Raw genomic sequence first — 22,378 nt, 5'->3', positions numbered from 1 at the left:
CTCGCTCTTGCTCAGGCTGGTCTCGAACTCCTGAGCTCAGAACGATCCGCCCGCCTCAGCCTCCCAGAGTGCTAGGATTACAGGCGTGAGCCACCGCGCCCGGCCACTAATTCATATTTTAAAAGACATTGTCAACCACAGGATAATAGCAGACTCAGTAATAATTTGTTCATTTTCCAATTTTATTTTATTTTATCTATTTATTTTTTGAGACAGAGTCTCACTCTGTCGCCTGGGCTAGAGTACAGTGGTGTCATCATAGCTCGCTGCAACCTCAAACTCCTGGGCTGAAGCGATCCTCCTGCCTCTGCCTCCCACATAGCTGGGACTATAGGTACATGCCACCACACCTGGCTGATTTTTGCTATTTTTTTAGTAGGAGATGGGGTCTAGCTCTTGCTCAGGCTGGTCTCGAATTCCTGAGCTAAAGCGATCCTCCCGCCTCAGCCTCCCAGAGTGCTAGGATTGCAGGCGTGAGCACACCTCACCTGGCTGCTTTTCCAGTTGTATGCATCCAAGTCAACTGTAGCTGCCTGTCAAGGTTTCTGGCTAGTGCGACGTAGGGTTCTAGCAAAATCTTATCAACAATAACAGCTAACGTTCCCTGAGCATTTATTCTGCTCCAGGAAAGTTCTAAGCTCTTTACCTATGTTACCCTATCATATTCCTAAAAGGTAGATATTATTCTTATCCCCGCTTTACAGATAAGGGAACTGAGGCAAAGGGGTCAAGTAGTTCGCCCAGGGTCATTCAGCTGTTCAGGCTGCAATCTGTTTGCAGGTCCCGAGCTACACCGGCTTCCCCAGACCACGGGCATCTGAAGCTTCAGGCAGCCTGTGCAGCCCAACTGTGGGGCGAGCACAGTTTCTACGACTTTCCAGGAACTCTAGAAATTGTGCCTGTTACTTGCCTTGGGGCACCTGGCTAGGAGGCCAGGCTCAGCAGGCCTCTGTTTAGACACCTAGGCTGGGGGGGCCCAAGGCTGGGAGCAGGGGACAACTGCTTCTCTACAGCTGCCCCTTCCCCTCCCCCCAGGGCCCTAGCCCCTGGCTTTGCTGCTCGCTGCCTGGCCCGGGGCGGGGACTGGGAGCTGCAAGTGCCTCTGGTGGGAACCAAACAGAAAATCTTCAAAATACGCACAGTGGGGTGTGGACAGCGGGTTTCCCTCCTGGAGTTCCAACTAGCTCCACCAAGAGAGGATTCTGGAATCATCCTAATGAAGGGAGTGGTCCCAGATGTAGGTGTCTTGGGGGATGGGTGTGTGGACCCTAAGAGCACAGGAGAATCTCCCCAAAGGCCACATCCTCATAGGACAGTCAGCTGCAGGGACAGAGGGGCCCGCAAACAGCCAGAGGCCAAGGTTGTGGCTCTGAAGCCCTCACCTGTGGCTCTGCCTTCCGCCAGTTCTCACCAGCTTCCGTGAAAGAGAAATGTATCCCCAAGCCGAATCTCTGCAGCTGGTCAGTCACCTGCCTGCAGGCAAGGAGGAGGATGAATGACCCACGAGGCTCCCTGTGCATTCTGGAATTCTGGACTTCGCTTCAGAAGGCAATGCAGGGCCAGACAGACAGACAAATGCAACAGCATAGGCAGCCCAGAAGTAAACTCTCAAATGTGTGGTCGGTTGATTTCCAACACAGGTGCCAAGACCATTCAGGGGAGAAGGGGCAGTCTTTTCTACGCGTGGCGCAGGGGAGAGTGGATATCCGCGTGCGGAAGAATGAAGTTAGAGCCTTCACTTACGCCGTACCCAAAAATTGACTCGAAATGGATCAAAGACCTAAACGTAAGAGCTAAAACTTTAAACCTCTTAGAAGAAAACATAGGGGGAAATCGTCATGGCATCGGAGTTATCAATGTCTTGGATATGACGCCAAAAGCACAGGCAGTAAAAGAAAAAATTGATACATTGGATTCATCAAAATTAAATACTTTTGTGCCTCAAAGGACACTATCCAGACAGCAAAAAGACAACCCACAGGATGAGAGAAAATATTTGCAAATTATTAATATATATTTGATATAGATTTAATATCCAGAAGATATAAAAAATTCCTATAACTCCACAACAAAAACAACAACCAAATTCAAAGATGGGCAAAGGGCTTGAAAGGACGTTTCTTCAAAGATATACAAAGGGACAAATACTGTAGGATTCCTCCTACATGAGGCACCTGGAGTAGGAAAATTCATAGGGACAGAGGGTAGAACGGAGGTTCCCAGGAGCCGTGGGGGGCAGGCGATGGGGAGTCATTGCTTAATGGGGACAGAAGTTCTGTTTGGGATGATGAACAAGTTCTGGAAACAGTGGTGATGGTTACACAACATTGTGGATGTATTTGATGACACCAAATTGTGGATGTATTTGATGACACCAAATTGTACATTTATAAATGCGGAAATGGTAAATTTTATGTTATATATTTTACCACACTATAAAGTTCATTCCTACTTAAAATAAAGATTTTGACTTAAAAAAAAAATAAAGGCCACGCTGAGCAGAGCAAAGAACACTCAACTCGGGGTGTTGCCTCTCCCCCCACTGCTCAGAGTCCTGTGGCGGCTTCCCCAAAGTCTGAACCCCTTGGCAGAAAACAAACGGTCCTCCTGTTCCTTAGCTCACCTCCCCAGCATCACCATGTTCCTGCAGCCACACATTTGCTCCACGTTCCTCCCGGGCCGAAACCTCAGTTTGTGCTGCTGCCTGAGCCCAGAGGGCCATTCGCAGCTCCCTCAGCTGACGAGCTCCTATTGAACCTTCCAGGTCCACTTCAAATATCTGTACTCAGGAAGCCTCAGTCCATTTGCACTTCCCTGGGGATTGCCACCACATGCAGCCATTCTAACAAGGCTGTTGGCTCTCTGAGGGCACGAGCAGCTCATTCACTGCCAAACGCTCACTCGGCCCCTGCTTGACACAGGGGTGCGACGCTGAAGGGTCTCTCAGTGGGAGGAGAAGCTCTCGCCAGGGCATTTCTCACCACTTCATCTGTGCCTAGTTTCCTATCTAAAGAGGGAGGAGGGAGCCCTTCCAGAAGGGTCTCTTCTGCCTCCCTATCCATGTGTCCCCCAAAGCGCCTGGTTTGCTGTAATAGTGGCCACCACCCCCTGAGCCCTGACTACACCCCAGGCTCAGCTCTAAATGCTTCACGTGAATCATCTCGCTTCGTCCCCCCAACAGCGCCGTGGGCACCGGGGGTGTCATCATCCTCAACGTGCAGGTGAGGGGGCTGAAGCACTGAGAGTGCACGGAATGCGGCCAATGTCACGCAGTTCCTGAGCGCGGGGCAGGGACACACACCCAGGCGGCTGGGCGGCACGACGCTGGCGTGCACTCACGCGTGTGTGTTTAAGAGCCACTCCACCTCTCCGAGCCTGGGTGTGGATCTGAAAACGGGGGTACAGCTCCTCCTGCACAACAGGCCTTTGGTGAGACTCGAGTGTCCAGAGACCGCGGGTGCTGAGCGGGAGGCACCGCTGGGAGCCCCGGTGAGGCTGGTGAGGGCGTCCTGGCCAGACCAGAGGGCCGCATCCCTTGCAGGCAGGTCGCAGAACCCGGGGTGGTGGCTGAGTAGACGGGGTGCCCGGAGAAGCAGCGGCAGCTCTCAGGCAGCCCCACTGGGCAGACAGCAGGAAGGAGCAAGGGGCCTGGAATGGGGCTGCAGGCAGGAAGGCCCTGGAACTTGCCACAGAGAATGGGGGAGGCCTGAGGAGGGAGTCGGGGATGGGAGGAGGACGCCATTGACTGCAGCCAGACCCCAGGCCTGTGGCCTCTGGGTGAGACGTGAACAGGGAGGAGTGGGGAAAAGGGATGCTCCTGCAACTGCTCCTCCAACTGCCAGAGTCTGAGAGGACCAAGGTTTATGCAAAACAGGGCTGCCCAAGACAGGTCTGCCCCACACCCCACGGGGATCCCCGCAGGGAGGAAATCATTTTCCACCAGGGTGCAAGAGAACAAGCCAGGTCCTCAGCCCAGGCCTCCGTTCAAGGGAAGGATGAAGGAAGAGAGGATGGAAAGATGTATAGAGTTCCTAGCATGTTCACTTCCCATACCGCCCATTCATTCATTTACTCCCTAACAAACATCTATTGAGCACCTACTACATGCACAAGGCCCTGCTCCAGTTTGAAACAAAACAGACAAAACCTCGTGCAGTCCTCATCTTCCCTAGGAGGAGGGTATGCTTTCCCCACTGTCAGGTCCCACAGGTGTTCCTCAGCGGCAGCCGACCTTGATCAGAGGTGCTGGCACGGTCCCGGGGCCTCTGGAAATTCATGCAGTAATCCCTCACACCAGTTATGAGGCCCCTAGGCCAGGCCTGGCACCCTGTGCTCACCTGGCACCCTGTTCTTGCCTGGCCCAAGGTCACAGATTCAGGCCTAGAACTGCAACCTGCCCAGTGTCAAAGTGGCCCTTAGCACACCTTCACCCCCGCCACATGCCCAGCTGTGAGGTTGAGGAGAGCTCTGTGGGGGCCCGTTTGTAAGACCCCATCCTTTGTCTCCCTGTCATCTAGGATAAGATTGGGGTGACCTTGATCTAATCAGCATCATCCTAAAAAAGGATGCCTTTGAGGTTTGTGGAGCCTTCGGCTGTCAAAAATTTGCCGTTTTCCTTCCTAGCTGCCCACCTTTGGACAAGTTACGTATCTTCTATGAGGCTGTTTTCCTCCATGAAATAGGGTTGATACCAGTATCAATCTCATAGGGCTGTGACGGGGATTACATGAAGTGACACGCAAGAAGTCCTTGGTACACGGCCTGGTGCAGGGGTGCCCAGGACATCTGGGCGATCTCAGGGTTCAGGCCCTGCCAGCTCTAATCCCCCTTTGCCTCACACCCGATCGCCATCTCTGTCCTGCAGACGGCAAAGCCGAGGCCAGGAGCCGGGCAAGGCCCTCCGGATTCTTACCCTTTGGCAGGTTGGACCAGACTTCCCCCTCCCTTGGTACAATGAATCGGGCAGAAGGGTGGGGCCCCAAGGCCTGCGGAGGACCTGAGGAGCCATCCACCTCTCTGGGTGCCTCGATCCCAGGCCTGGACTGTTTTAGGACCCCCAGGCCTCTGAAACCATCCCATGCGGGGGTTTCACAGATAGGGAGATTGAGGCCCCAAAGGGGACCCGTGCAGCTGAGCCGCGTGCACGTTGTCTTCCCTGTGTCCCAGCCTGTATGAGGGTGAGGTCCTTCCTCGAAAGCAGAGGCTGCAGAGTTGGAGTTGTCCCAGCTCAGTGCCGGGATGTGAACCAGATGTGGGTGAACCCACGTGTCCAGGTAGACCCTGGACATCGAGGAGGCTCACATACCCTGGAGGACCCCAAAGTCTCCATCCCCACTCTGACGCCTGATCCGAACCCCACCAGCACCATCTGCAACATCCCAGCCCCGTCGCAGGATCGAGTGAGAGGGGCGGGGCAGGGACTTGGCAGCGTGGGCCGCACCTGCGGGCACATGGCCTCCTCCGTGGTCACACCCTCCTCGCACTCCCCTCACGGGCAGGACAGGCCCAGATGGCTCCGTTATACAAACGAAGAAACGGGTGGCACTAGAAAGGAGAGGGGACTGTTGTGCCAAAGACACCACGGCGGTTGCCATGGAACAGTCAAGACTCGAACCCAGATCTCCCGAGCTGCAGAGAAAGCATGGAGGGAGAAACGGAGAAAGCTAAGAAGAGATTTCCACGAGATTTCCAGTCACCAGAGAAGAGTCATCACTCTGGGCAACTCTCGACTTCCCTGAGCCCTCCTCTTAGGCGGCTTCCAGTGAGCTGCAAAACCCTGGGGGTGTCCTTCCTGTCACTTGCACACCCCCGGGCGAGCCAACCCAACCTTCCCTTCAGGGCCTGAGTCAGGGCTTTCCCCATCCAGGCACGGGTCCCACTGAACTGGAATTTTGAGGTCACTCATCTGTCACTGCTTCTGGACCTGAGGGCAGGGGCTGTGTCCAGAGCTTCTCAGAATCCCCCACAAGGCTTGGCACAGCGACAGGCAAAGTTTGGTGGGTGATGAGTAAGTGGAATCAGGCATCTCAGTCCCGTCGTCTGTGAAATAGGACACTGGGGCCAACAGACGACTGCCATCTCTTCCAGCACTGGGCGGGACCCCCACCGTCATACCACGATCCATCGTGCGTGTTGCGAGGCAGGGGGTGGGTACCAGGTTCCTGGATGCAACCAGAGGCCCTCGGGGCCTGGCGGACAGTCATGTGCAATGGAGTAAGTTGGTCATCTGGCCTCAGCTAACCTTGGCGTGCAGTTTTCATGAACTTAGGAAAGAAAAGCCAGCTTGGCAGAGAGCAGGAGTCCCAGACCAGCAGGGCTATGTGCAAGCCAGGTCCCTGCAATCCCACCGGGAACTACATGGGTGCTCTCCTGTTGTCCCTCTAACCCCTAGGAACTCATGGTGGAGTCTGCTTTACTTCTAAAGAGACAGAGGTGGACTACAAGCATCTGTCCTATTGGATGCTCAGAGTATGTGACTTGGATGGAAGCCAGAGTAGGTGAGCCTGGTTAGATCTTTCCCAACCACTTCTGCCTCCCACCCCCAGCAGTGGAAGGAGGAGAACTCAATGGGTTCCGTCCTCCCACTCACCCAGCTATAGGGCTCCGTTTCTCCTTGGGCCTCAGTTTGCTCATGTGATAAACGGGGTCTGCAACGTGCATAAAGATGTTGCTGAGGATGGCCTCTCTTCCACAGTGAGCTATGCAGTACCGAGGGTGCATTCCAGAGTGGGTGGGTTGGGAGAAGGCCTCCCTGTGCGGTGGGTGGGCTGGATGGTCCATGTCTGAGGGCCCCAGGATGACGCTGGGGACCAGGGACTGGCCACAGGGAGATTCTGCCTGCCATTCAATGAGTCAGCCTCCCCTGGGAGTCGAGACCAATAGTCAGAAGGCCACAGGCTGTGACGCAAGAGCACTTAGTCACTGTCTCCCCGGGCACACAACTCTGAAGGCAGAGGCAGTGCCACATGTAGGCCAGGAGGGGCCTCTGGAGCTGTGTGCAGGTGCTCACCCTTGCACGTATGTGACTCACGCACTAAGGTACACAGGCACAATTGCTGGGAGACTTATACGTCTTTCATAAAAGCGTACACACAAATTAGTACTCTCAGCCACACCCTGGAACACACTCAGACAGCAGGATGTGGACCCAGCGAGTATGAGTGGGGCACACAGCTGTCCACATCCACGCTGTGCACACACTCACACAAACCCCCAGGTCTACACTCACACAGCCCAGGGTGCTGGGATAGGTTCCTGGATGCACGTAACCATGCTGGGAGCGATAGTGCATGAGACACCAGGTCTTCGTTCACCCTTCCAGCCGGCGAACATTCATTCATTAAGCCCAACCGTATCATACGCTTGGAAGGATGAAAGCTCCAGCACGTGAGGTAGGTGCTGGGTCTGTTCTAGGAGAAGGTCGGGCCCATACTAGGTGCTCCAATAACGCGGAGATGGAGAGATGAGTGGAGACAAGGACAGGAGCAGCCCAGAGGGGCCAGGGATCCTTGGGCCTCAGCTTCAGCCTGGTCACATGTGGGCACAAGGACGTGGGTGACTCATTCATTTCTCTCCACATTTACACACCAGACGTGAGCCTAGAACCTGCATTCAATGGACCCTCCAGACCCAGCCCGCTCTGTGTCCTGGGACCGCTGCCCACTTAGGACCTGCTTGGGCTTTTAGGGAAGCCTTTTCCACCCAGGCTACCCTGATTTCTCCCAGACAAAAATGTACAGGGAGGGGAGGGAAAGACAGCAGAGGTGGGCCCAGACTGGCACAAACGCAGAAACCCTGAGAAGGTCTTTGGAAACTGTCCAAACTCCCCCGTTTCGCAGAGCTAAAACGCAGACCCAGAAACAGGACTTCTCCAAGGCCGTGCAGGGAGTAGAGAATACACGGTGGAGACCTGTCGCGATTTACACCCAGGCTGTGCGCCAAGCCAGACATGAGCGTCACGGCCCAAATCTTCCACAGCCTCTCCACCTTCCGGGTTTCAGCCTTCGAAGCGCACGGAGAAGCAGCTGCTCCGTTCCAACCGGGGTCTCCGGGTCCCATCCGTCTAAGTGGTGCGTGGGGCCAACGCCCACGCTCTGCGGCCCCCAGTTCAAAATGAGAATTCACCCTAAAAGAATCCGCTGTAAGAATCTAAGGAAGAGTGCACGGGCTGCCTCTCGCTTGAACGTGCCAGGGGCGGCCGTGTGGGGCAGCGACGACCCTGGGGTCCCAAGTACATGCGGAGGTCACCGGGAAAGACAGGTACTTGGCCAGCCGTGGTCCCTCACCCCCGCCGGTATATCCTAGTTACCCCCTCCTCTCCAAAAGGACACTGTGGGAACCAGGGAGCGCAGCGGTGACCTTCTAGAGGCCTCTGGAGTCCGAATCCGAGCCTGCCGCAGCCCCACGTCGCCATGCCGCACTCCGCTGAACCGTCCCTTTGCACGTGTCTTCTCTCCGCTGAGCGTCGGCTCCTTTCCACTCTTCCCTCTCCCTTTTGGTGCTGGCAGGTGCGAGGTGAGATGGGTGGAGAAGAGAGTCTTTGTTAAGGTGACAGGATGCGCTGGTTGGTGGAGAGAATGGCTCTGGTGGGACTGGGGACCACACAGTACTTTCCTGGAAACGCTGGAGGTTTCTGTCTCACCACTGAATTTTTGTCAGCCTTCCTGATGGGACCGGCTTCCAGGCAGCACTCCTGTACTAGGTGAGGAAGGAGCATCTTTAATGGAGATGGGGTGTCTCCCATTTATACATCTGTAGACGAGAGGCGTGCAGGGCTGCGCCTCTGCAGGGGCGGTCCCCGGAGGCCACGGGGAACTCTGCTCTCCCAGGAACAAAAAAGCTGATACCGATACCGGCTGCGGCTGGGAGGGCTTGCTGGGTGGAGAGAGGTGTCTCCTCCTTCCCCTTAGGGCCCTGTTTGGAAGAAGGGCCTCGTTTCACTTGCCTGGTGGCACCTCGAACCGTTGACCTCTACTCTGGATTTGCTGGACGGTATTATCCCGTAGCCAGGTCCTCGTAGTTTTGGTTTCCCAATCCGATGACCTTCCTTGTTACCTCAGTGAGGACGTGTAGCCGCCACTGGAGCAGCCCGCAGCTGCGGGAGCCTGTGGCCAGGTGGTGCGCAGCAGGCGACGTCTGTCTGGATGCCGGACTGCCGCACTCACCGCCCCACCCAAAACAGTGCCAGGGCTTCGGTCCTTCGGCTTCCTGAGCAGGGGTGTCCGGGGCTGAGGACGCTGAGGCTCCGGGTGCAGGGAGCTCTCTCCCGTCCCGCGTTCTGTCCTCCCTGGAGCACACACTCCCCTACCCATTCCCCTCGCCTGTCCTAGCGCTAGAGCGCACCGCGGGAGCGCGGCTCCCCACTCCCTGCTCCAAATCCGCGGGCCGCGGGGGCTGTGGGCAACTGTCCCCTCCTCCCCCGGCCTACTGCCTCGGACACCTGGGTCCAGGGGGTCAGCGGAGAAGCCCGAACCCCGGACGAACGCGCCGGAACGCCAGCCTCCCCTCGCCCCCGGCAGCTGCGAAGGCCGATGCGTTTTCATTCCATATTTCAATTTGCCAGCGAAACGAAGCCGCGCGCTGCTGCGGGAAGAAAGAAAGGGGCTGAGGCCGAGATAGAGGTACGTCCCGGGGGAAGTGCGCTCAGCTGCTCTTCGAAAACGGAAGTCCTCGGGGACCTCAGCGAAATTTCATGTACGGTGTTTTAACTTGTTTTCCTACCGCGACCGGGCATCGAAGCGCGCGCGGGTCGGGGCGTCGGTGACCCGTGGACAGCCGGGCGGCGCAGGCGAAGTTCCCGGCGCAGCGGGCTCCAACCTCGCATGACAAGAGGGACCGCGCGAATGCCAGGGAGTACAAGGTCACCCTGCTCAAGAAACGCCACCCTCGGGAACTAGACAGGGTGCCTGGCTCTGTGAAGTCTCTCTTGAAATTTTCTTAAAACTTGCAATGAGATTTTTCCTCAAAAGTTTTCGTGCGCATACACAACACGTAAATGGTCTGTTTCTTGACCCAGAACGTAGTTCTACCAGGATACACATACGTAACAATTCTTCCAAATTTCCACGTAAGAGCTGTGCAGTTCAATGTATGTAAATTATAATAAAGGATAATTTGCGCAAGTCTATGATTTAAAAATAACACTAGACCTTTAATCCAGGCCTTCTTTTCTGTTTAAGAACAGGCTGGCGGCTATGGAAATTAACAAAGTGAAAAATTAAAAGCATCTTCCTTCCCCGTTTCTCCAAAACTGGCTGGGGATCGCCTCCCTTCCCGACTAGGCGTCGGCTCCCGGGCTCGAGTTTTCCCTTGATCGCCTCGCAATCTCGCACGGGCTCTGGCCGCTTCTGCCTGCGTCTCCGTTTCTCCCTGTCTTTTCTCAACTACGAAAACACACCCCGGTTCTTCGACTAAATTCAAATAGGAGCCCAGCGGAATTTACACGGTGTGTGTGCATTGTGTCAGCGCAGGGGAAATAGCATTTAGACACTGCATCCAATTCGAAAAATCGGGACGGGTCCTTCGGAGGCACCTCGGGGGCTCCATCCAGGCCCCGGTCTCCCAGCCCTTGGCGCGGAGAGCGCTGCCTTTGGGAGCGGGTCCGTGGGGAGGGCAGCAGTCTGCTGGCCACAAAAACCTGCGTGCCCCGAATCGAAAGCGAAAGGGAAGGAGGTAGCAGGGCAGTTCCCGCAGCGGCCCCGCGTCGCGGCTTCCCGCCGACTGTGGCGCAAGGAGTCCGGCTGGAGGTCCGCGACGGCGAGGCGCCGGAGCCCCTGTCCTGGCGACGCGTTTCTGTTCGTGTCGCTGAGAAACGTCAGGTCTCCAACCTGACGCCTCTCCTGGGGTCCACGCGGCCTGCCCTGGGCTCGGGCGGGGACTAAGGGGGGCCAAAGTGTGGACCAGGAGCCTGACCAGGTCGGGATTGCAGAAGGAGGACTCGGCGGGGCTCTTTTATAAAAACGCGGATGTCTCTGCATCCCGAGGAGACTTCGGAGTCACCCTAATGACCATCCTTTTAGTACCGATGGAAAAACCCAGGGCCAAAACGGAGAAGAGACGCTTTCAGACAGGGAGGACTTCTCTCACCTCCTTTTTGGGCAACTCGGACAGGACCGAGCCTGCAGAAACTTCCCTCCTGTTCCATGTGGTTTCTGCTGGGGACCCTCAGAGCCAGAAAAGGTCTCAAGGTCTAGGATCAGCTGAGGCCAGGCCTGGCACCAAGGCGCTCTCTGCCTCTGACTTTCCCCAAGCTCCTGGAAACCTCAGAGGATTTTTCCTTGAGCCCCATTTCTCCTCTCTTGAGTATACACCCTCACAACCGTGGGAAAAAAACAATTGTCAATGTATGCCTCAGCTTCTCTGCTTGCTGGCAGTTTAGAGAGCCCAATCCAGAGACCCTCCTCCTGGCTACCTCTGTAGAGGGCAGAGCCTTGCCTCTGGGGGCCTCAGTTTTCCCAGCTTAGACCTAATGTGCCTAATCTCTTTCCTACAAGGACCAGAAATCTCCTGGCCAGGGAAACTCAGCTGCTGAGAGAGGGCCAAGTACAAACAGTGACCTGCTCTTGGTTGTGGTGGCTTTGCCCGGAGCGGTGCCTCCATCTTAGGCTGCGTGGGAGTGGGGTTCTGTCCATGGACAGAGGGCTGCCTTTGGTCCCACCCTGCAGCTTATGACTTTGCCCGAGCAGCGGCAAGCGCTTGCCCTGTCCTCAGAATTGACTGCTCCCAGGTTCCAAACAGCACGGAGATCCGGTTGAAACGTGGAGGAGGGAGGCTGTTGCTCTCTCCACGAGGGGACATTTACGACCCAGTGAAGCCTTTCTATTATTGCCCATGATGCATATGAGGAAACCAGGGCTTAGAGAAGGTACTTGATCTCAGGTCACACAGTGGGTTAGGGGCGGTCCCAGGTCAAGTGGCTGGCCCCTTCCCTAAGCAGAGGAAGGGGCAGGCTGGCTGTGGGGGCCCAGCAGGGCACAAAGAGGGTGCTCAGAGGGGGCCAGCCCTGTTCCGCTTCTCTCTGAATCTGACTGCATCTTCTACTCAAGAGGTTGGGAGCTGCGTGGGCTCTCCTCTTACCTAATAGCTCAGCCTCCTCAGAGGCCTCATTGGTGAATTTCCTTAAAATACGAAAACCAGAGCAGTGGGAGAGAAAACATGTGAGTCCCCAGGCCGTGCACAATGAACCTCCACGGGTCCCCCAGCCTGTGACCTGCTCTCACCTAACAGTCCTGAATGACAGGGATGAGGAGGGGCCTGAGCCAGGGCTGGGAAGGCTGGTGTGCGGGAAAAGGGCTGAGTCCACATCGGCCTGAGCACGGCAGGAGCACCTGTGTGGTGTCTTCGATCTGAGTTCCTGACCTCATTCCAACTGGAGGTGCAGAGGAAGGGTGGAGGAAGTGGGAAAAGGCCACTGGATCTTTCTAAATCTCCTCAGGGTCCTGTCCTGCGGGTTTAGGAGTGTGTGCCTTGTTCAGGGCCACACGAGTGTGTTTTTGGGGTGTGATCATGTTTGCTCATAAAGAAGAGGTTTTGTGTGTGTGTGTAAAATGCAAGTGTATGACTGTGTACATGTATGTACATCTATGAACTAGGTCTGAGCCCATGAGAGAGTGAGTTTGAATATGAGAAAGCATTTGCCGAAGGATGTTTTCCTAAGGTTATTTAGCCACCAAGGCCTCCACCATGTCCCTCCTCGGTCCCCAGGCCTAGTGCCTCTCCATCCTGCCTGTCCTGGGGCAGTGGAATTCATTGTCCTGTCACTACCCTCGTCTCACCAGGGCCCTGCCTGAAGGCCAAGGCCTCAGGAGGAGAGTGTGGACCAAGGGCTCCTGGCCCAGAAAAGGCTTTTCCCTCCCTTCTCAGTGGCTCTTCCTTTTAGTTTGAGGATCGCCAACACCGATTTTGTGGAGGAAAAGAAGGCCTAGGCTCCTAAACTGTTCTGGCTTCAGAATGCCCTTGAGGCTCTCTCCCAGCGCAGTGACTGCTGCATTCGGGGACCCAGGCCTGCGCTCTGCAGCCACGTTCAAGAGGCCTTGGAGGTCATTTAGGCTATCTCCCTCGGGTTACCTGTGGGCCCAAATCGGGACCTAGACCTTTCTGTCTCCCCACAGCCCTGGGCCACCTGGGGCTCCGCGGCTTCCTGCCTCTCCTCCGGGTCGGCCCTAAACCATTGTTCCTAGGCCGGCGGCCTCCAGGGATCGCCGAGGGAGAAGCGCCCGGGAAAGTCAGGCCTGCCCGAATCCCCGCCGCAAGCAGCGCCCTGGGTCCCGGGATCCCGGGGTCTTCTGGGACCCCAGGGTCTCCAGACCCACACTTGTGTCACGCCGCGGTGCCTTGGCTTCCCACACGCGCTCCGCCAACTGCGCTCCGGGCTTAGCCGGCCGCACCTGCGACGCTCTCACCTGCGGCGCCGCCCGAGGAGCCTCCGGGCCGGCGAGGAGCGAGGCCTCCGCAGCCCCGGGCCGGGCGCCCGGAGCGCTGCACCGCGACTCCTTCCCGCCGCACGCCGGGAGCTGCTACGAAGCATCCGCTTCAAATCCGGCCCCGCGGGCAGAGCGAAGCGAGCGGTTTGGGGAAATGCCGGAGACCATGAGAAACAAACTCCAGATTTAATTTAATAGCCAAAACGCTCCGCGCCTTGGAAGGAGGCAGAAAGGATCCTCTGGCCCCCTCGGCGCAGTCGATCTTCATCGACTGGAGTCACCCACCGCTTGTCCTGCGCCTCCCCTGCCCTCCAACTCCTACCTCCCGTGAGCCGAGTAGGTTTCTGGGGGTGCCGAAGCCACGGATCCCGAAGTCCCCAGCCCCCGGTGCCCCGCACGTGCACTCACCGTAGCAGGGAACTTGCAAGGCCGCGTTGTGGCCGCTGCTGCCTTCTTGGAGTTTGAGGCTGCCGTCCGGGGGCGTCTTGCAGGCGCCTCGCTGCAAATAAAGATGCGGTTGTTGCGCGGGCGGCTGCGGCTGCGGCGGCTGCGGCGGTGGCGCGGGCTGCGGGGTCGGCGGCGGCGGCTGGAACTTGTTAAAGGAGCCCCGAGCCCCAGCGCCACTCTCCAGGGGTGCCGCCAGGTCCTGCTGCCCCGCGCCGTAGCGGGCCCGGCTTTTGGCGTCCGCGAATCCCTGTCCTTTGGCAGCGGCCGACAGGAAAGTTGTGCCGAACTTGTCGCCGCTGGGGAACGCCCTAAAAGGCGACGAGCCCTCCCGGCTCTGCGACACCGGGCTGTAGTAGGCGTCCATGGCAGTGGCCGGCGACTCGCAGTAAGAGACGCAAGTCTCAACATTCATGCCTGGCTGGCGCGGGCGACGGGCGGGGGCGCGAGCGAGGGCGCGAGGACGCCACCGCGCGCCTTGGCTGGGAGTTTGGAGAGGCGAGGAGGCGGTGGCCGTGCACTCCGCGCCCGGCCCGCTCGCTCCCCTCCTCCTCCTCCACACCCGCTTCTCCCTCTCTCTCTGTCTCTCTCCCTCCCCTCCTCCCCCGTCTTCTCCCCACAGCTGGCCCAGGGAAAGAACGGAGGGCTGTAAAAAGATTCAGATGTTTCGGAAAGTTGACCAGATCTCCCAAACCCTAAGGTTTTGAAGCGGAAAAAAAAGATTGATTTTTTTCCCCTGACTTGCTCCTTCCTTCTCCCCTCCTTCTTCCCCTCCTCCTCGCTCCCTCTTCTCCTTCCACCAGCCCCCGCCCCTCCCTTCCTCCTTCCTCCTCTTCAAGAGATGCTTCTAACTCGCTAGCCCGGGATTCGACCCGGAGGCGCCCGAGGCGCTTTCGGATTCGAGGTGGGGCTGGAGAGGTGCCAGGACCCCCAGGGCTCCCGAGGCTAGAAGCGAATTGGCGGGTTGTCCGAGGTTGGGATGGGGGAATGCAAATTTTAATGACAGGTTTTTTTAAAAAAAGGCACCAGAAAACAAACTTAACAGGTTTTGACGTTCGGAGTCAGAGGGGCCGCCGGCCTGCGGCTTGCCTGGGTGCAGGCAAGTGGTTGGGACGTGTGCGCGCGAACTCGGAGGCGCAGCTGCGGGCCTTCCCGCTGGTACCTTTTCTTCGGTTTCCGACCCCTCTTTCCCACTCCGGGTTCCTCCAGGAGATTAACACACACAAGCCTTAGTCATCCTGCGCACCGTCACTTTCACGTCTTGTTAACTGTTTCCCTTCCCTGAAAGGGCGCTGGGCTGGGACGCGGCGGGGTCTGTGTTCCCTCAACCTCGGGAGAAGCCCTCGGCCGGGTCGGGCTTCAGAAGCCGTGAGCGCTGCCCCCTGCGCTCCCTTCCCGAGGCCGAGACGCTCACGCCCCAGGTGTGCGCCCAGCCGAGGGGACTTTCTGGCAGGCAAAGCTGAGAGTGAGGAGTCCGGAGACCCGCTGGCCTCGCCAGACTGTCGCGCTGTTACTTGCTCATTGTTTGCGGGAGGAGGGTGGTGAGGCAGTGTCTTCCCTCTCTGGCCTCACTGCCCCGACCAGAACGAAGGGTTTAGATTTGATGGGTTATGCTTTCCCCACCGGGTGCACCTCCGGGTCCCCGAACCTGCCATAGCAAGGGAAAAGAACTTTGTCCATGGAGCTCCTTCCACATGGCTAATCTTCCATTTCGCTTCAGGACAACCGCGAGTGATAGCGATTGGGGTCCCCAATTTTCCGATGAGCAAACCGAGGCTCAGAGAGGTGTGGGTCACATGGCCGAGGTCTCACAGCTGGGAGGTAGCAGCGTCGTCCTCGTAACTTATGCTTAGGCTAGTCCCTCCACTGACCTGGCAAGGGGATGCCAACAGGGAAGACACAAAGAGAAAAGGGGCCTCCCTGGGCAGAATGGCTCATATCGAAGGAACGCGGTTGGAGCAGTCCTCCTTAAACCGCATGCGAAATCCATGGATCGCGCACGGACGTCCAGGGAGTCTGGGAGTGGGGCGAGAGGTGAAAGGACAAAGTAAAACGAACAGGGCCTGAGCACCCTGAACCCAGGAATGTGGATCAGAAGTCAGCTTTCTACACCTGTTTCCCCAAAGAAAAAGTGTCTGGGGGGCGATAGTGCTTCTACCCCCAATCTCATCTGGGCTAATCCTTGTCCCCACCCCTCCTTGGTATCTGTGGTCCTTGCTCCGCGGCGACTGCGCGATCCCACATATGGTTTCCATCGCGGGCTTACCTTGAAGTGCTCGTTAATAAAGATATTGGGCAAACCCAGCTAGGAGCGCGTGGCCGGAACTCCTCCCCCACCGCCCCTTGGGAACTGCACCTCCCTAGCCCGCAGACCTAAGCCATGGCAGGGTCCTATATTTACTGAGTGTCTGTTGTGCCAACAATCTGGCCACCCATGCCTTATCACACCCATTTTGCATATGGGTAGAGTGAGACTCAAAGCAGCAAAATAATTTTTCAACGTCAGATAGAAAAAAGGTGGGTGAGCCTGCCATCATCCTAAATGCTCCTATTCGGTGGAAGTTTCTTTCAGTTCCTAGAACCCTGCCAAGCTCTCTGGTTTGTGCACCATAGATGCCGTCCCCAACCCTGCCAGTCTGTGGCCTGATAGGGCCTTGGCAGCAGAGCTCCGCTGGACCCACACCCCCCTCCGTGTAAAAATCATCTTCCATGAAACTTAGAAAAGGAGGGGGGTGTGCACAGCAGGAGGTTAGCGGCTGAGCCAGGGAAGCGTCATCTGTATTTACAGCCGCTCCCCATTGCTCACATCACTGCCTGAGCTCTGCCTGCCTCTCTGTCTGTGGGAAGAGTGTCTTCCATGAAACCGGTCCCTGGTGCAAGAAAGGTTGGGGATCGCTGCACCACAGCATGGGTGGCTCCCTTTACCTGGAATTCCCCAACCTCACTCCCGCATTCGTGTGTGGCTAGTGATTCAGAGCTCAGTCTAGAGTACCTTCCTCTTGGGACCCTTCCCATCTCTCCCAGGCCAGGCTGATGCTTCCATTTGCCTCGTCTCTGTCCCAGGCTTCCTGGTTGTCTGGTTGCCTGGCTACTCGTGCGTCTCAACCCCACTAGTCAGTGGCTCCCCCAGGTCCTACATGCTTGGTGTCCCACAAATATTTAGAAATTTTAAATAAAAGATTAAAGTCAGGGCTGTAAGACTCTAGTCCATGGTTCCTTCCAACTGCCCAGTGTGGCACCAAGTTCCAAGGGTCTTTGGTTTCTCCCCGCTGAGGACAAGTAGTCCACCCACTCCCTCTTCGAGAATCAAGTGACAAAATGAACAGTGTGCTGGCCCCCACCTGGGTCGGTGCCTGGATAAGTCAGTCATCTCAGAGCAGGGGCCAGGTCTGTCTTGTTCACTACAGGACTTGGTGCTCATAAAACGTGTATTGAAGGAATGAATGAAAACGTTGTGTGGCTCCCAGGGGCTTAGAGATCCATCTTTGTCATGGAGTTCCAAATGAGCAGGCTGCTCCGGTCCCCTTTGCCCACCAGCTGCCTGCAGGCACCCAGATGGTGGCAGTAACCCTCCCCATCTTCCCCCACCTCCATTCGTGGCCTAGAAACAGGGGGATGGCTATGAGAGGTGAGCTGAGGTGGAGGGGATGTGGTAGGGTGGGGGAATGACCCCAGGCCAAGGACGATTGCAATTACACAATATTCCTAGTAACCTCCAAGCCAGGCGCACGCAATACAAAAATCTGCCATATTCTGGGAAGCTTTTTTGAGCACCACCTCTCTCCGCCTGCCCACCCTGAGCTTTTTTTTCACCTGTTTAATTACTGCCTCATTATTCAATCTCTTCCCCACCACGAGGGGATTCAAAGCTGAGCACTCAGGGCTGGCACAGCATTTAATGCTCTCAGCCAGTATCTCTCCTGTCTCCCCAGATCCTGCATCCTTGGAAGAGACCCCGCATCGGTAGAACGAGGGCCCTCTACCCTCTAGACGGACCCAGGAAGAATGAGTGTGTGCTTTCGAGTCAGTAAGTGCCTGGGGATTTGGCCAAGTCTGTGTGACATTCTGGATGAGTGTGTGACCTGAAGCCCTCGTGCAAACCTCCATCAACCCCCTCTCCTGGTTCCTTCCAAAACGCCATGCTAATAAGTGTAGCTGGTCATTCTGTGTGTGTTCAGCCATTTGTTCATCTGTTGGTCCATCCAGCCATCCCTCTATCCATAGCTGAAAGCTGAGTGGTTCCCACTGGTTCCTCAGCAAGGGTGCAGGGCACCCTTCCAGCCTTGTGGCCACAGGGAGAGTGCCGAAGTGCGGTTCTGGCCTGGCCTCTGCTCTGCAGGTGTGTTATTTCTCCCGAAGCTAAGGTTCGCCTTGGTTCGCTGTCTGCCTCCCACCAGGTCCCCAACACGCCAGGCAGTGTCTCTGCACACCTGGTTACTTGGCTGTGTACTGGGAACCCTGGGGATCTGTGGGGCCTTCTGCTTCAGGTCCTGCAACCCCACCACCTCCCGGCTAGCCTCTCCTCCCTCCCTTTTGCTTCTCCCAGGCAGCCCTCCAGGAAGCAGCTTCCCCCTTCTGGGGGCTCTGCACAGGAGAGCAGGGGTGGGGAAGTGGTGAAGAAAGGTCTTTCTTCCTCAACCTTAGTGCTAGATAGATGTCGCCTGTGGGAGGGAGGGCAGCGAGGGAGGCTTCCTTCACCACCCTAGCTGCCCCCTGTCACATCTGCCTGTTCCTCCATAACATCTGTTGTGATCTGGCATTATCGCCCACATTTGTGAATTTACTTGGTTTGTTGTCCATCTTCCTGCTAGAATGCGAGTCCATGGCCACTCTCTCCCCAGTGCTGAGTATATAGTATTTGGCACACAGCGCTGCTCGGAAAATATCTGTCAAATGGATGACTGAATGAATGAATGAATGAACAGCAGAGAGCACTGCTTCAGGCTGGAGGGTAACTGCCTGGTCCCTGTGGCTAAAGGCTGAGCTGTTGAGGCAGAGCCCAGGAGTGGAGGATTGAGTTAGTTAGAGGGTCCCTGATGGGGGGAAGGCACAGCAGACACTACTTTCTTTCAAAGGGCAGGACAGATTTGGAGCCACCCCCTTTAGTCCGAGCTGCCCCCACTCCCCAGTCCTCCATGGCACTCCCACCCTTACTGGGCGGACGGACAGTGGAGCTGAGGAGAGGGGTACCCCAGCTTCAGAGCCTGACTGGCACTTACCTTCTATGAAACCTCGCCTGACTGCCTCAAGCCTCAACTGTGGGGACCATACCCCCCTCAGTCGTGTACCGTACTTGGTTTGAAGTTGCCTCTCTGCAAATGACAGGAGGGTGTGAAGACTGCTCAGAAGTTTGGGGTAGCTAAAAAGACATCTTGGACGCCCGCAGGGGAGACGGGAAGAGTCAAGATATGAAGCCCAGAAGCTTAAAAATCTTGCGTCCCCTCTTGTCCTGGGGACCCCTGCGCACAAATCTCACACTCTGGAAATAACATCATAGCAACCGTGCATTGGACAACCGCTACATTACAAGTGAGCTCCCGCACATTGAGATCTCTGCAATCCTCACCATAGCCTTAGGGTGGTACTATTATTCTCATTTTACAGTGATTACAAAATCGACGAAGCCCAGAGAAGGGAAGTAATTGCTCAGGGTCTCACACGGCAACGCAGAGGACGTGGGGTTCGAACTTAAGCGATCTGACGTGGGAACTCACGCTCTTAACCACTGCGCGATCTCAGATCCTGTAGGCAAACCCGGGTGGGGACGAGCAGATGGAAAGGTCTCTAACCCCTCCGGGCCTGCGAGGCTCGCAGAAAGGCTTCCACTTCCCCACTGCTGCTGGGGCGGGCGCAGGAGTAGCGAGTCCGCGCGGGTACTCGGCGCGCTCGCCAGCCCCCGCAGCCCGCGCGACCCACCGTGTCCTCCGTGGGGCGCCCGCCACCCGGGCCCCAGCCACCCCAGCCCCGGCCCGATCTCCCCGGAATCGGCGCGCGGTCCCGCGCCCCCCGTCGGATGCGGAGGGAAGCACCGCGCCCCACCGGTGTGCTCCCGGAGCCCCGAGGCCGCGGCCAGCGCGCGCCCGCTCCCCGCCTAAGAGCGGCGCGAGTCGCCTGGGCGCTTTGAGCCTGATCTCGGGGGAGGAGGCGCGGGATCAGGAGCCCCGCGAGGCCCACCCTTCCTCCTCACCCACCTCACCCTGGGCGTTGCACCGGGGGACCTGGGTGCTTAGCGCACTTCCGGAGCTCGGGCTAGCGAACGTTCGGGAACCAGGCGCTGGGAGAGGCCTGTGCATCCGCCGCGTCCCTGGCTCCCCCAGTATTGTGTGGGATAAGGCAGGGGAGGGCGGGGGTCATAAAGGAAGCCTGCACTCAGGGGCGCATCTTCATTCACTTGGGAATAGCGCGAATTCCCGAGGTGCCGGATTAGCAAGGCGTTCCAGAGAGTTCCAGCGCTCACACGCCGTTCGATCTCCAGCGTCTAAGAAGTACAAAGCGGAAGCCACCGAGATTTAAAAAACAAAAAGGACCAACCCCGCCGTCCCCGCGCCCTGGAGACGCACACCTTTCCCATCCGTGTGCACCTCGGGGCTCCGCGGCCCTGCTCTTGGGGCGCGGGGCGCCCGTGCTTTTCCGCGCGGGTCTGCGAGACGAGGCTGCCCGGCAGGGCAAGGGGCGCAGGGAGCGGGAGAGGGACCCGCGGGCCCCTGCGGAAAACCTGGCTCGCAAGCGTGACAGACGAAGCCTCCGCCCTGCCGACCACCTAATTCTTCTCGACTCAGAGAAGAAGTTATTGGAACCGGAAGTCCGCCCCTGGGGTCTGAGCCTGGCCATCCTTTGCATATCGGTTACAGCAGAGGAGAACGCGGATAATTTAAATCCACAAATAATTCCCAAATGTCGTCAGCCAAACCCCCGGCCAGGTGTTTGGCCTGAAGTCCCTTGTGTCTTCTTGTCTTCTCCTCTGTCCTCTTCTTCTGGAAGCTGGTCCTCTAAGGTTTCAAAAAGTGGCTTCAAAAGATCCGGGGTGGGAGATGCAGGCCAAACACACCGCCTCACGTGTACAGGGGCCCCAGATACCCCCTGGGCAGAAGGGAGGTCTCAGTTTCTTGAGGTGCTTGGCAGGAGGGGTGGATCTGCCTTTGGTCAGCCTTAGTTCCAGGGAAGCAGGTAGGAACTTTCTACCCATTTCTCAGCTGGGGAGGTGGAGGCTCCGGTAATGGAGGGAAAAGAGTGTCCACAGCCAGAGGGATCAGAAGACCGCCTCATACTGTGTGTCTGCATGTGCCTGGGGGGAGGGGAGCGTTCAAATCATTTGACAGAGTCTCCAAGGAGCCCACGACCCCCAGAAGTTTAAGCTGCACTGCTCTGGGCAGAGATGACTCCTTGGGACAAAGCAGCCTCTCTCCAGAGTCCTCTCTGTTCCCTCAGACTGGGACCCCACCCCCAGCCCCCTCCTCCATGTCACTCAGCAACAGAGGCCTACATGCCAGCCTGGGACTGCCCATCTGACAGCCTGTGGGGGGCTCTTCCGAGGTCTGTGGCACTTCTGTCTGGTAAGGGGTGGTCTTTCCATCTCACCGCCCAGAAAACCAAGCTGGAGCTGGGGAGGGGCGAAGGGGCAGGCTTCCCGGGTACAGGAGAGGGCTGGCTTCCAGCCTGTCTCTGGCATCCTTGAGCTCTGCCTGGGTCCACCCTCCTTGCTCTCCTCCCCCAACTTCTCCTCCTCTCCTCCAATCCCTGGCGCCCACTGTGCAACCTTAGCACCCTGCCTCACTTACAGGAGGGAGCATGGCCCTTAATTCCCTTTTCTCCTCCCCCTCAACCCTGGGCCCCCAAAAGGCCTTCTCCTCCAAGGTTCCATTATCTGTCCACTTGCCCTTGCCCCCTGCCCTAGGAGTTGGTGGGCAGCCAGCCGCAGCTGTGTTGACTCCAGTTCCAACCCTGCCTCCGCCCCTAGTGTGGTCCTCATGGATGGTGGAGGGGGCTTCTCTCCGGACCGAGCTGGGCTGAGGACTCCGTGACAGCGGAAGGCCTCTGGGTGGGAAAGAAGGAGGCAGCTCAACGCCCTGAATGGCAGCTGCATCCGTGGTCCAGAGCCCAGCTTTACATTCAGGTCAGAATCCCAGTCGTGCTGCTTACTGGCTGGGTAATGTCTGCTAAGTCATTGCCTTCATGAGCCTCCGTTTCCTCTTCTGTAAAATGGGGCTAATAGTACAGTACTTACTGCACAGGATGGCTGCAAGGATTACATGAGCTCATGTTCACTTCAGATACTTTCTAGTAGCAGCATCAGGCACGTCCTTTACATATTGGAGACTCTGCTATTTTCCATGCTGTAGCCCAACCTTAAAGCCCCTGGAGTGATCATTAGGGGTTCCTGCACTACAACAGCTGGGAAAATGGGTCATATGCATCCTCCTCTTCTGCCCATGGCTCCGCCCTGGGTCAGGGTCCTTTCAAAGCACCAGAAGTGAAAAGGCCAAAGGAATTCGTAGCTCCCACGGTCCTGCCCT

General features: G+C 57.1%; 1 protein-coding gene across 1 annotated transcript in view; it reads right to left on the bottom strand.

The window, feature by feature from the left end:
• The window catches only part of ALX4 (ALX homeobox 4), a 39,582-nt gene extending 25,256 nt beyond the window's left edge, over positions 1-14,326 (bottom strand). Inside the window, exon 1 of the mRNA XM_012655325.1 lies at positions 13,830-14,326. Coding sequence (XP_012510779.1) covers positions 13,830-14,280 — 451 coding nt within the window. The 5' untranslated portion in view covers positions 14,281-14,326. The remainder of the gene's footprint in view (positions 1-13,829) is intronic.
• Positions 14,327-22,378: the final 8,052 nt, after the last annotated feature.

The sequence above is a fragment of the Propithecus coquereli genome, unplaced genomic scaffold, assembly GCF_000956105.1.
Source record: "Propithecus coquereli isolate 6110/MARCELLA unplaced genomic scaffold, Pcoq_1.0 Scaffold470, whole genome shotgun sequence".
Classification (NCBI taxonomy): Eukaryota; Metazoa; Chordata; class Mammalia; order Primates; family Indriidae; genus Propithecus; species Propithecus coquereli.
Note: the sequence above shows the minus strand (reverse complement) of the source record. Positions and strands in the feature narration are given on the sequence as shown.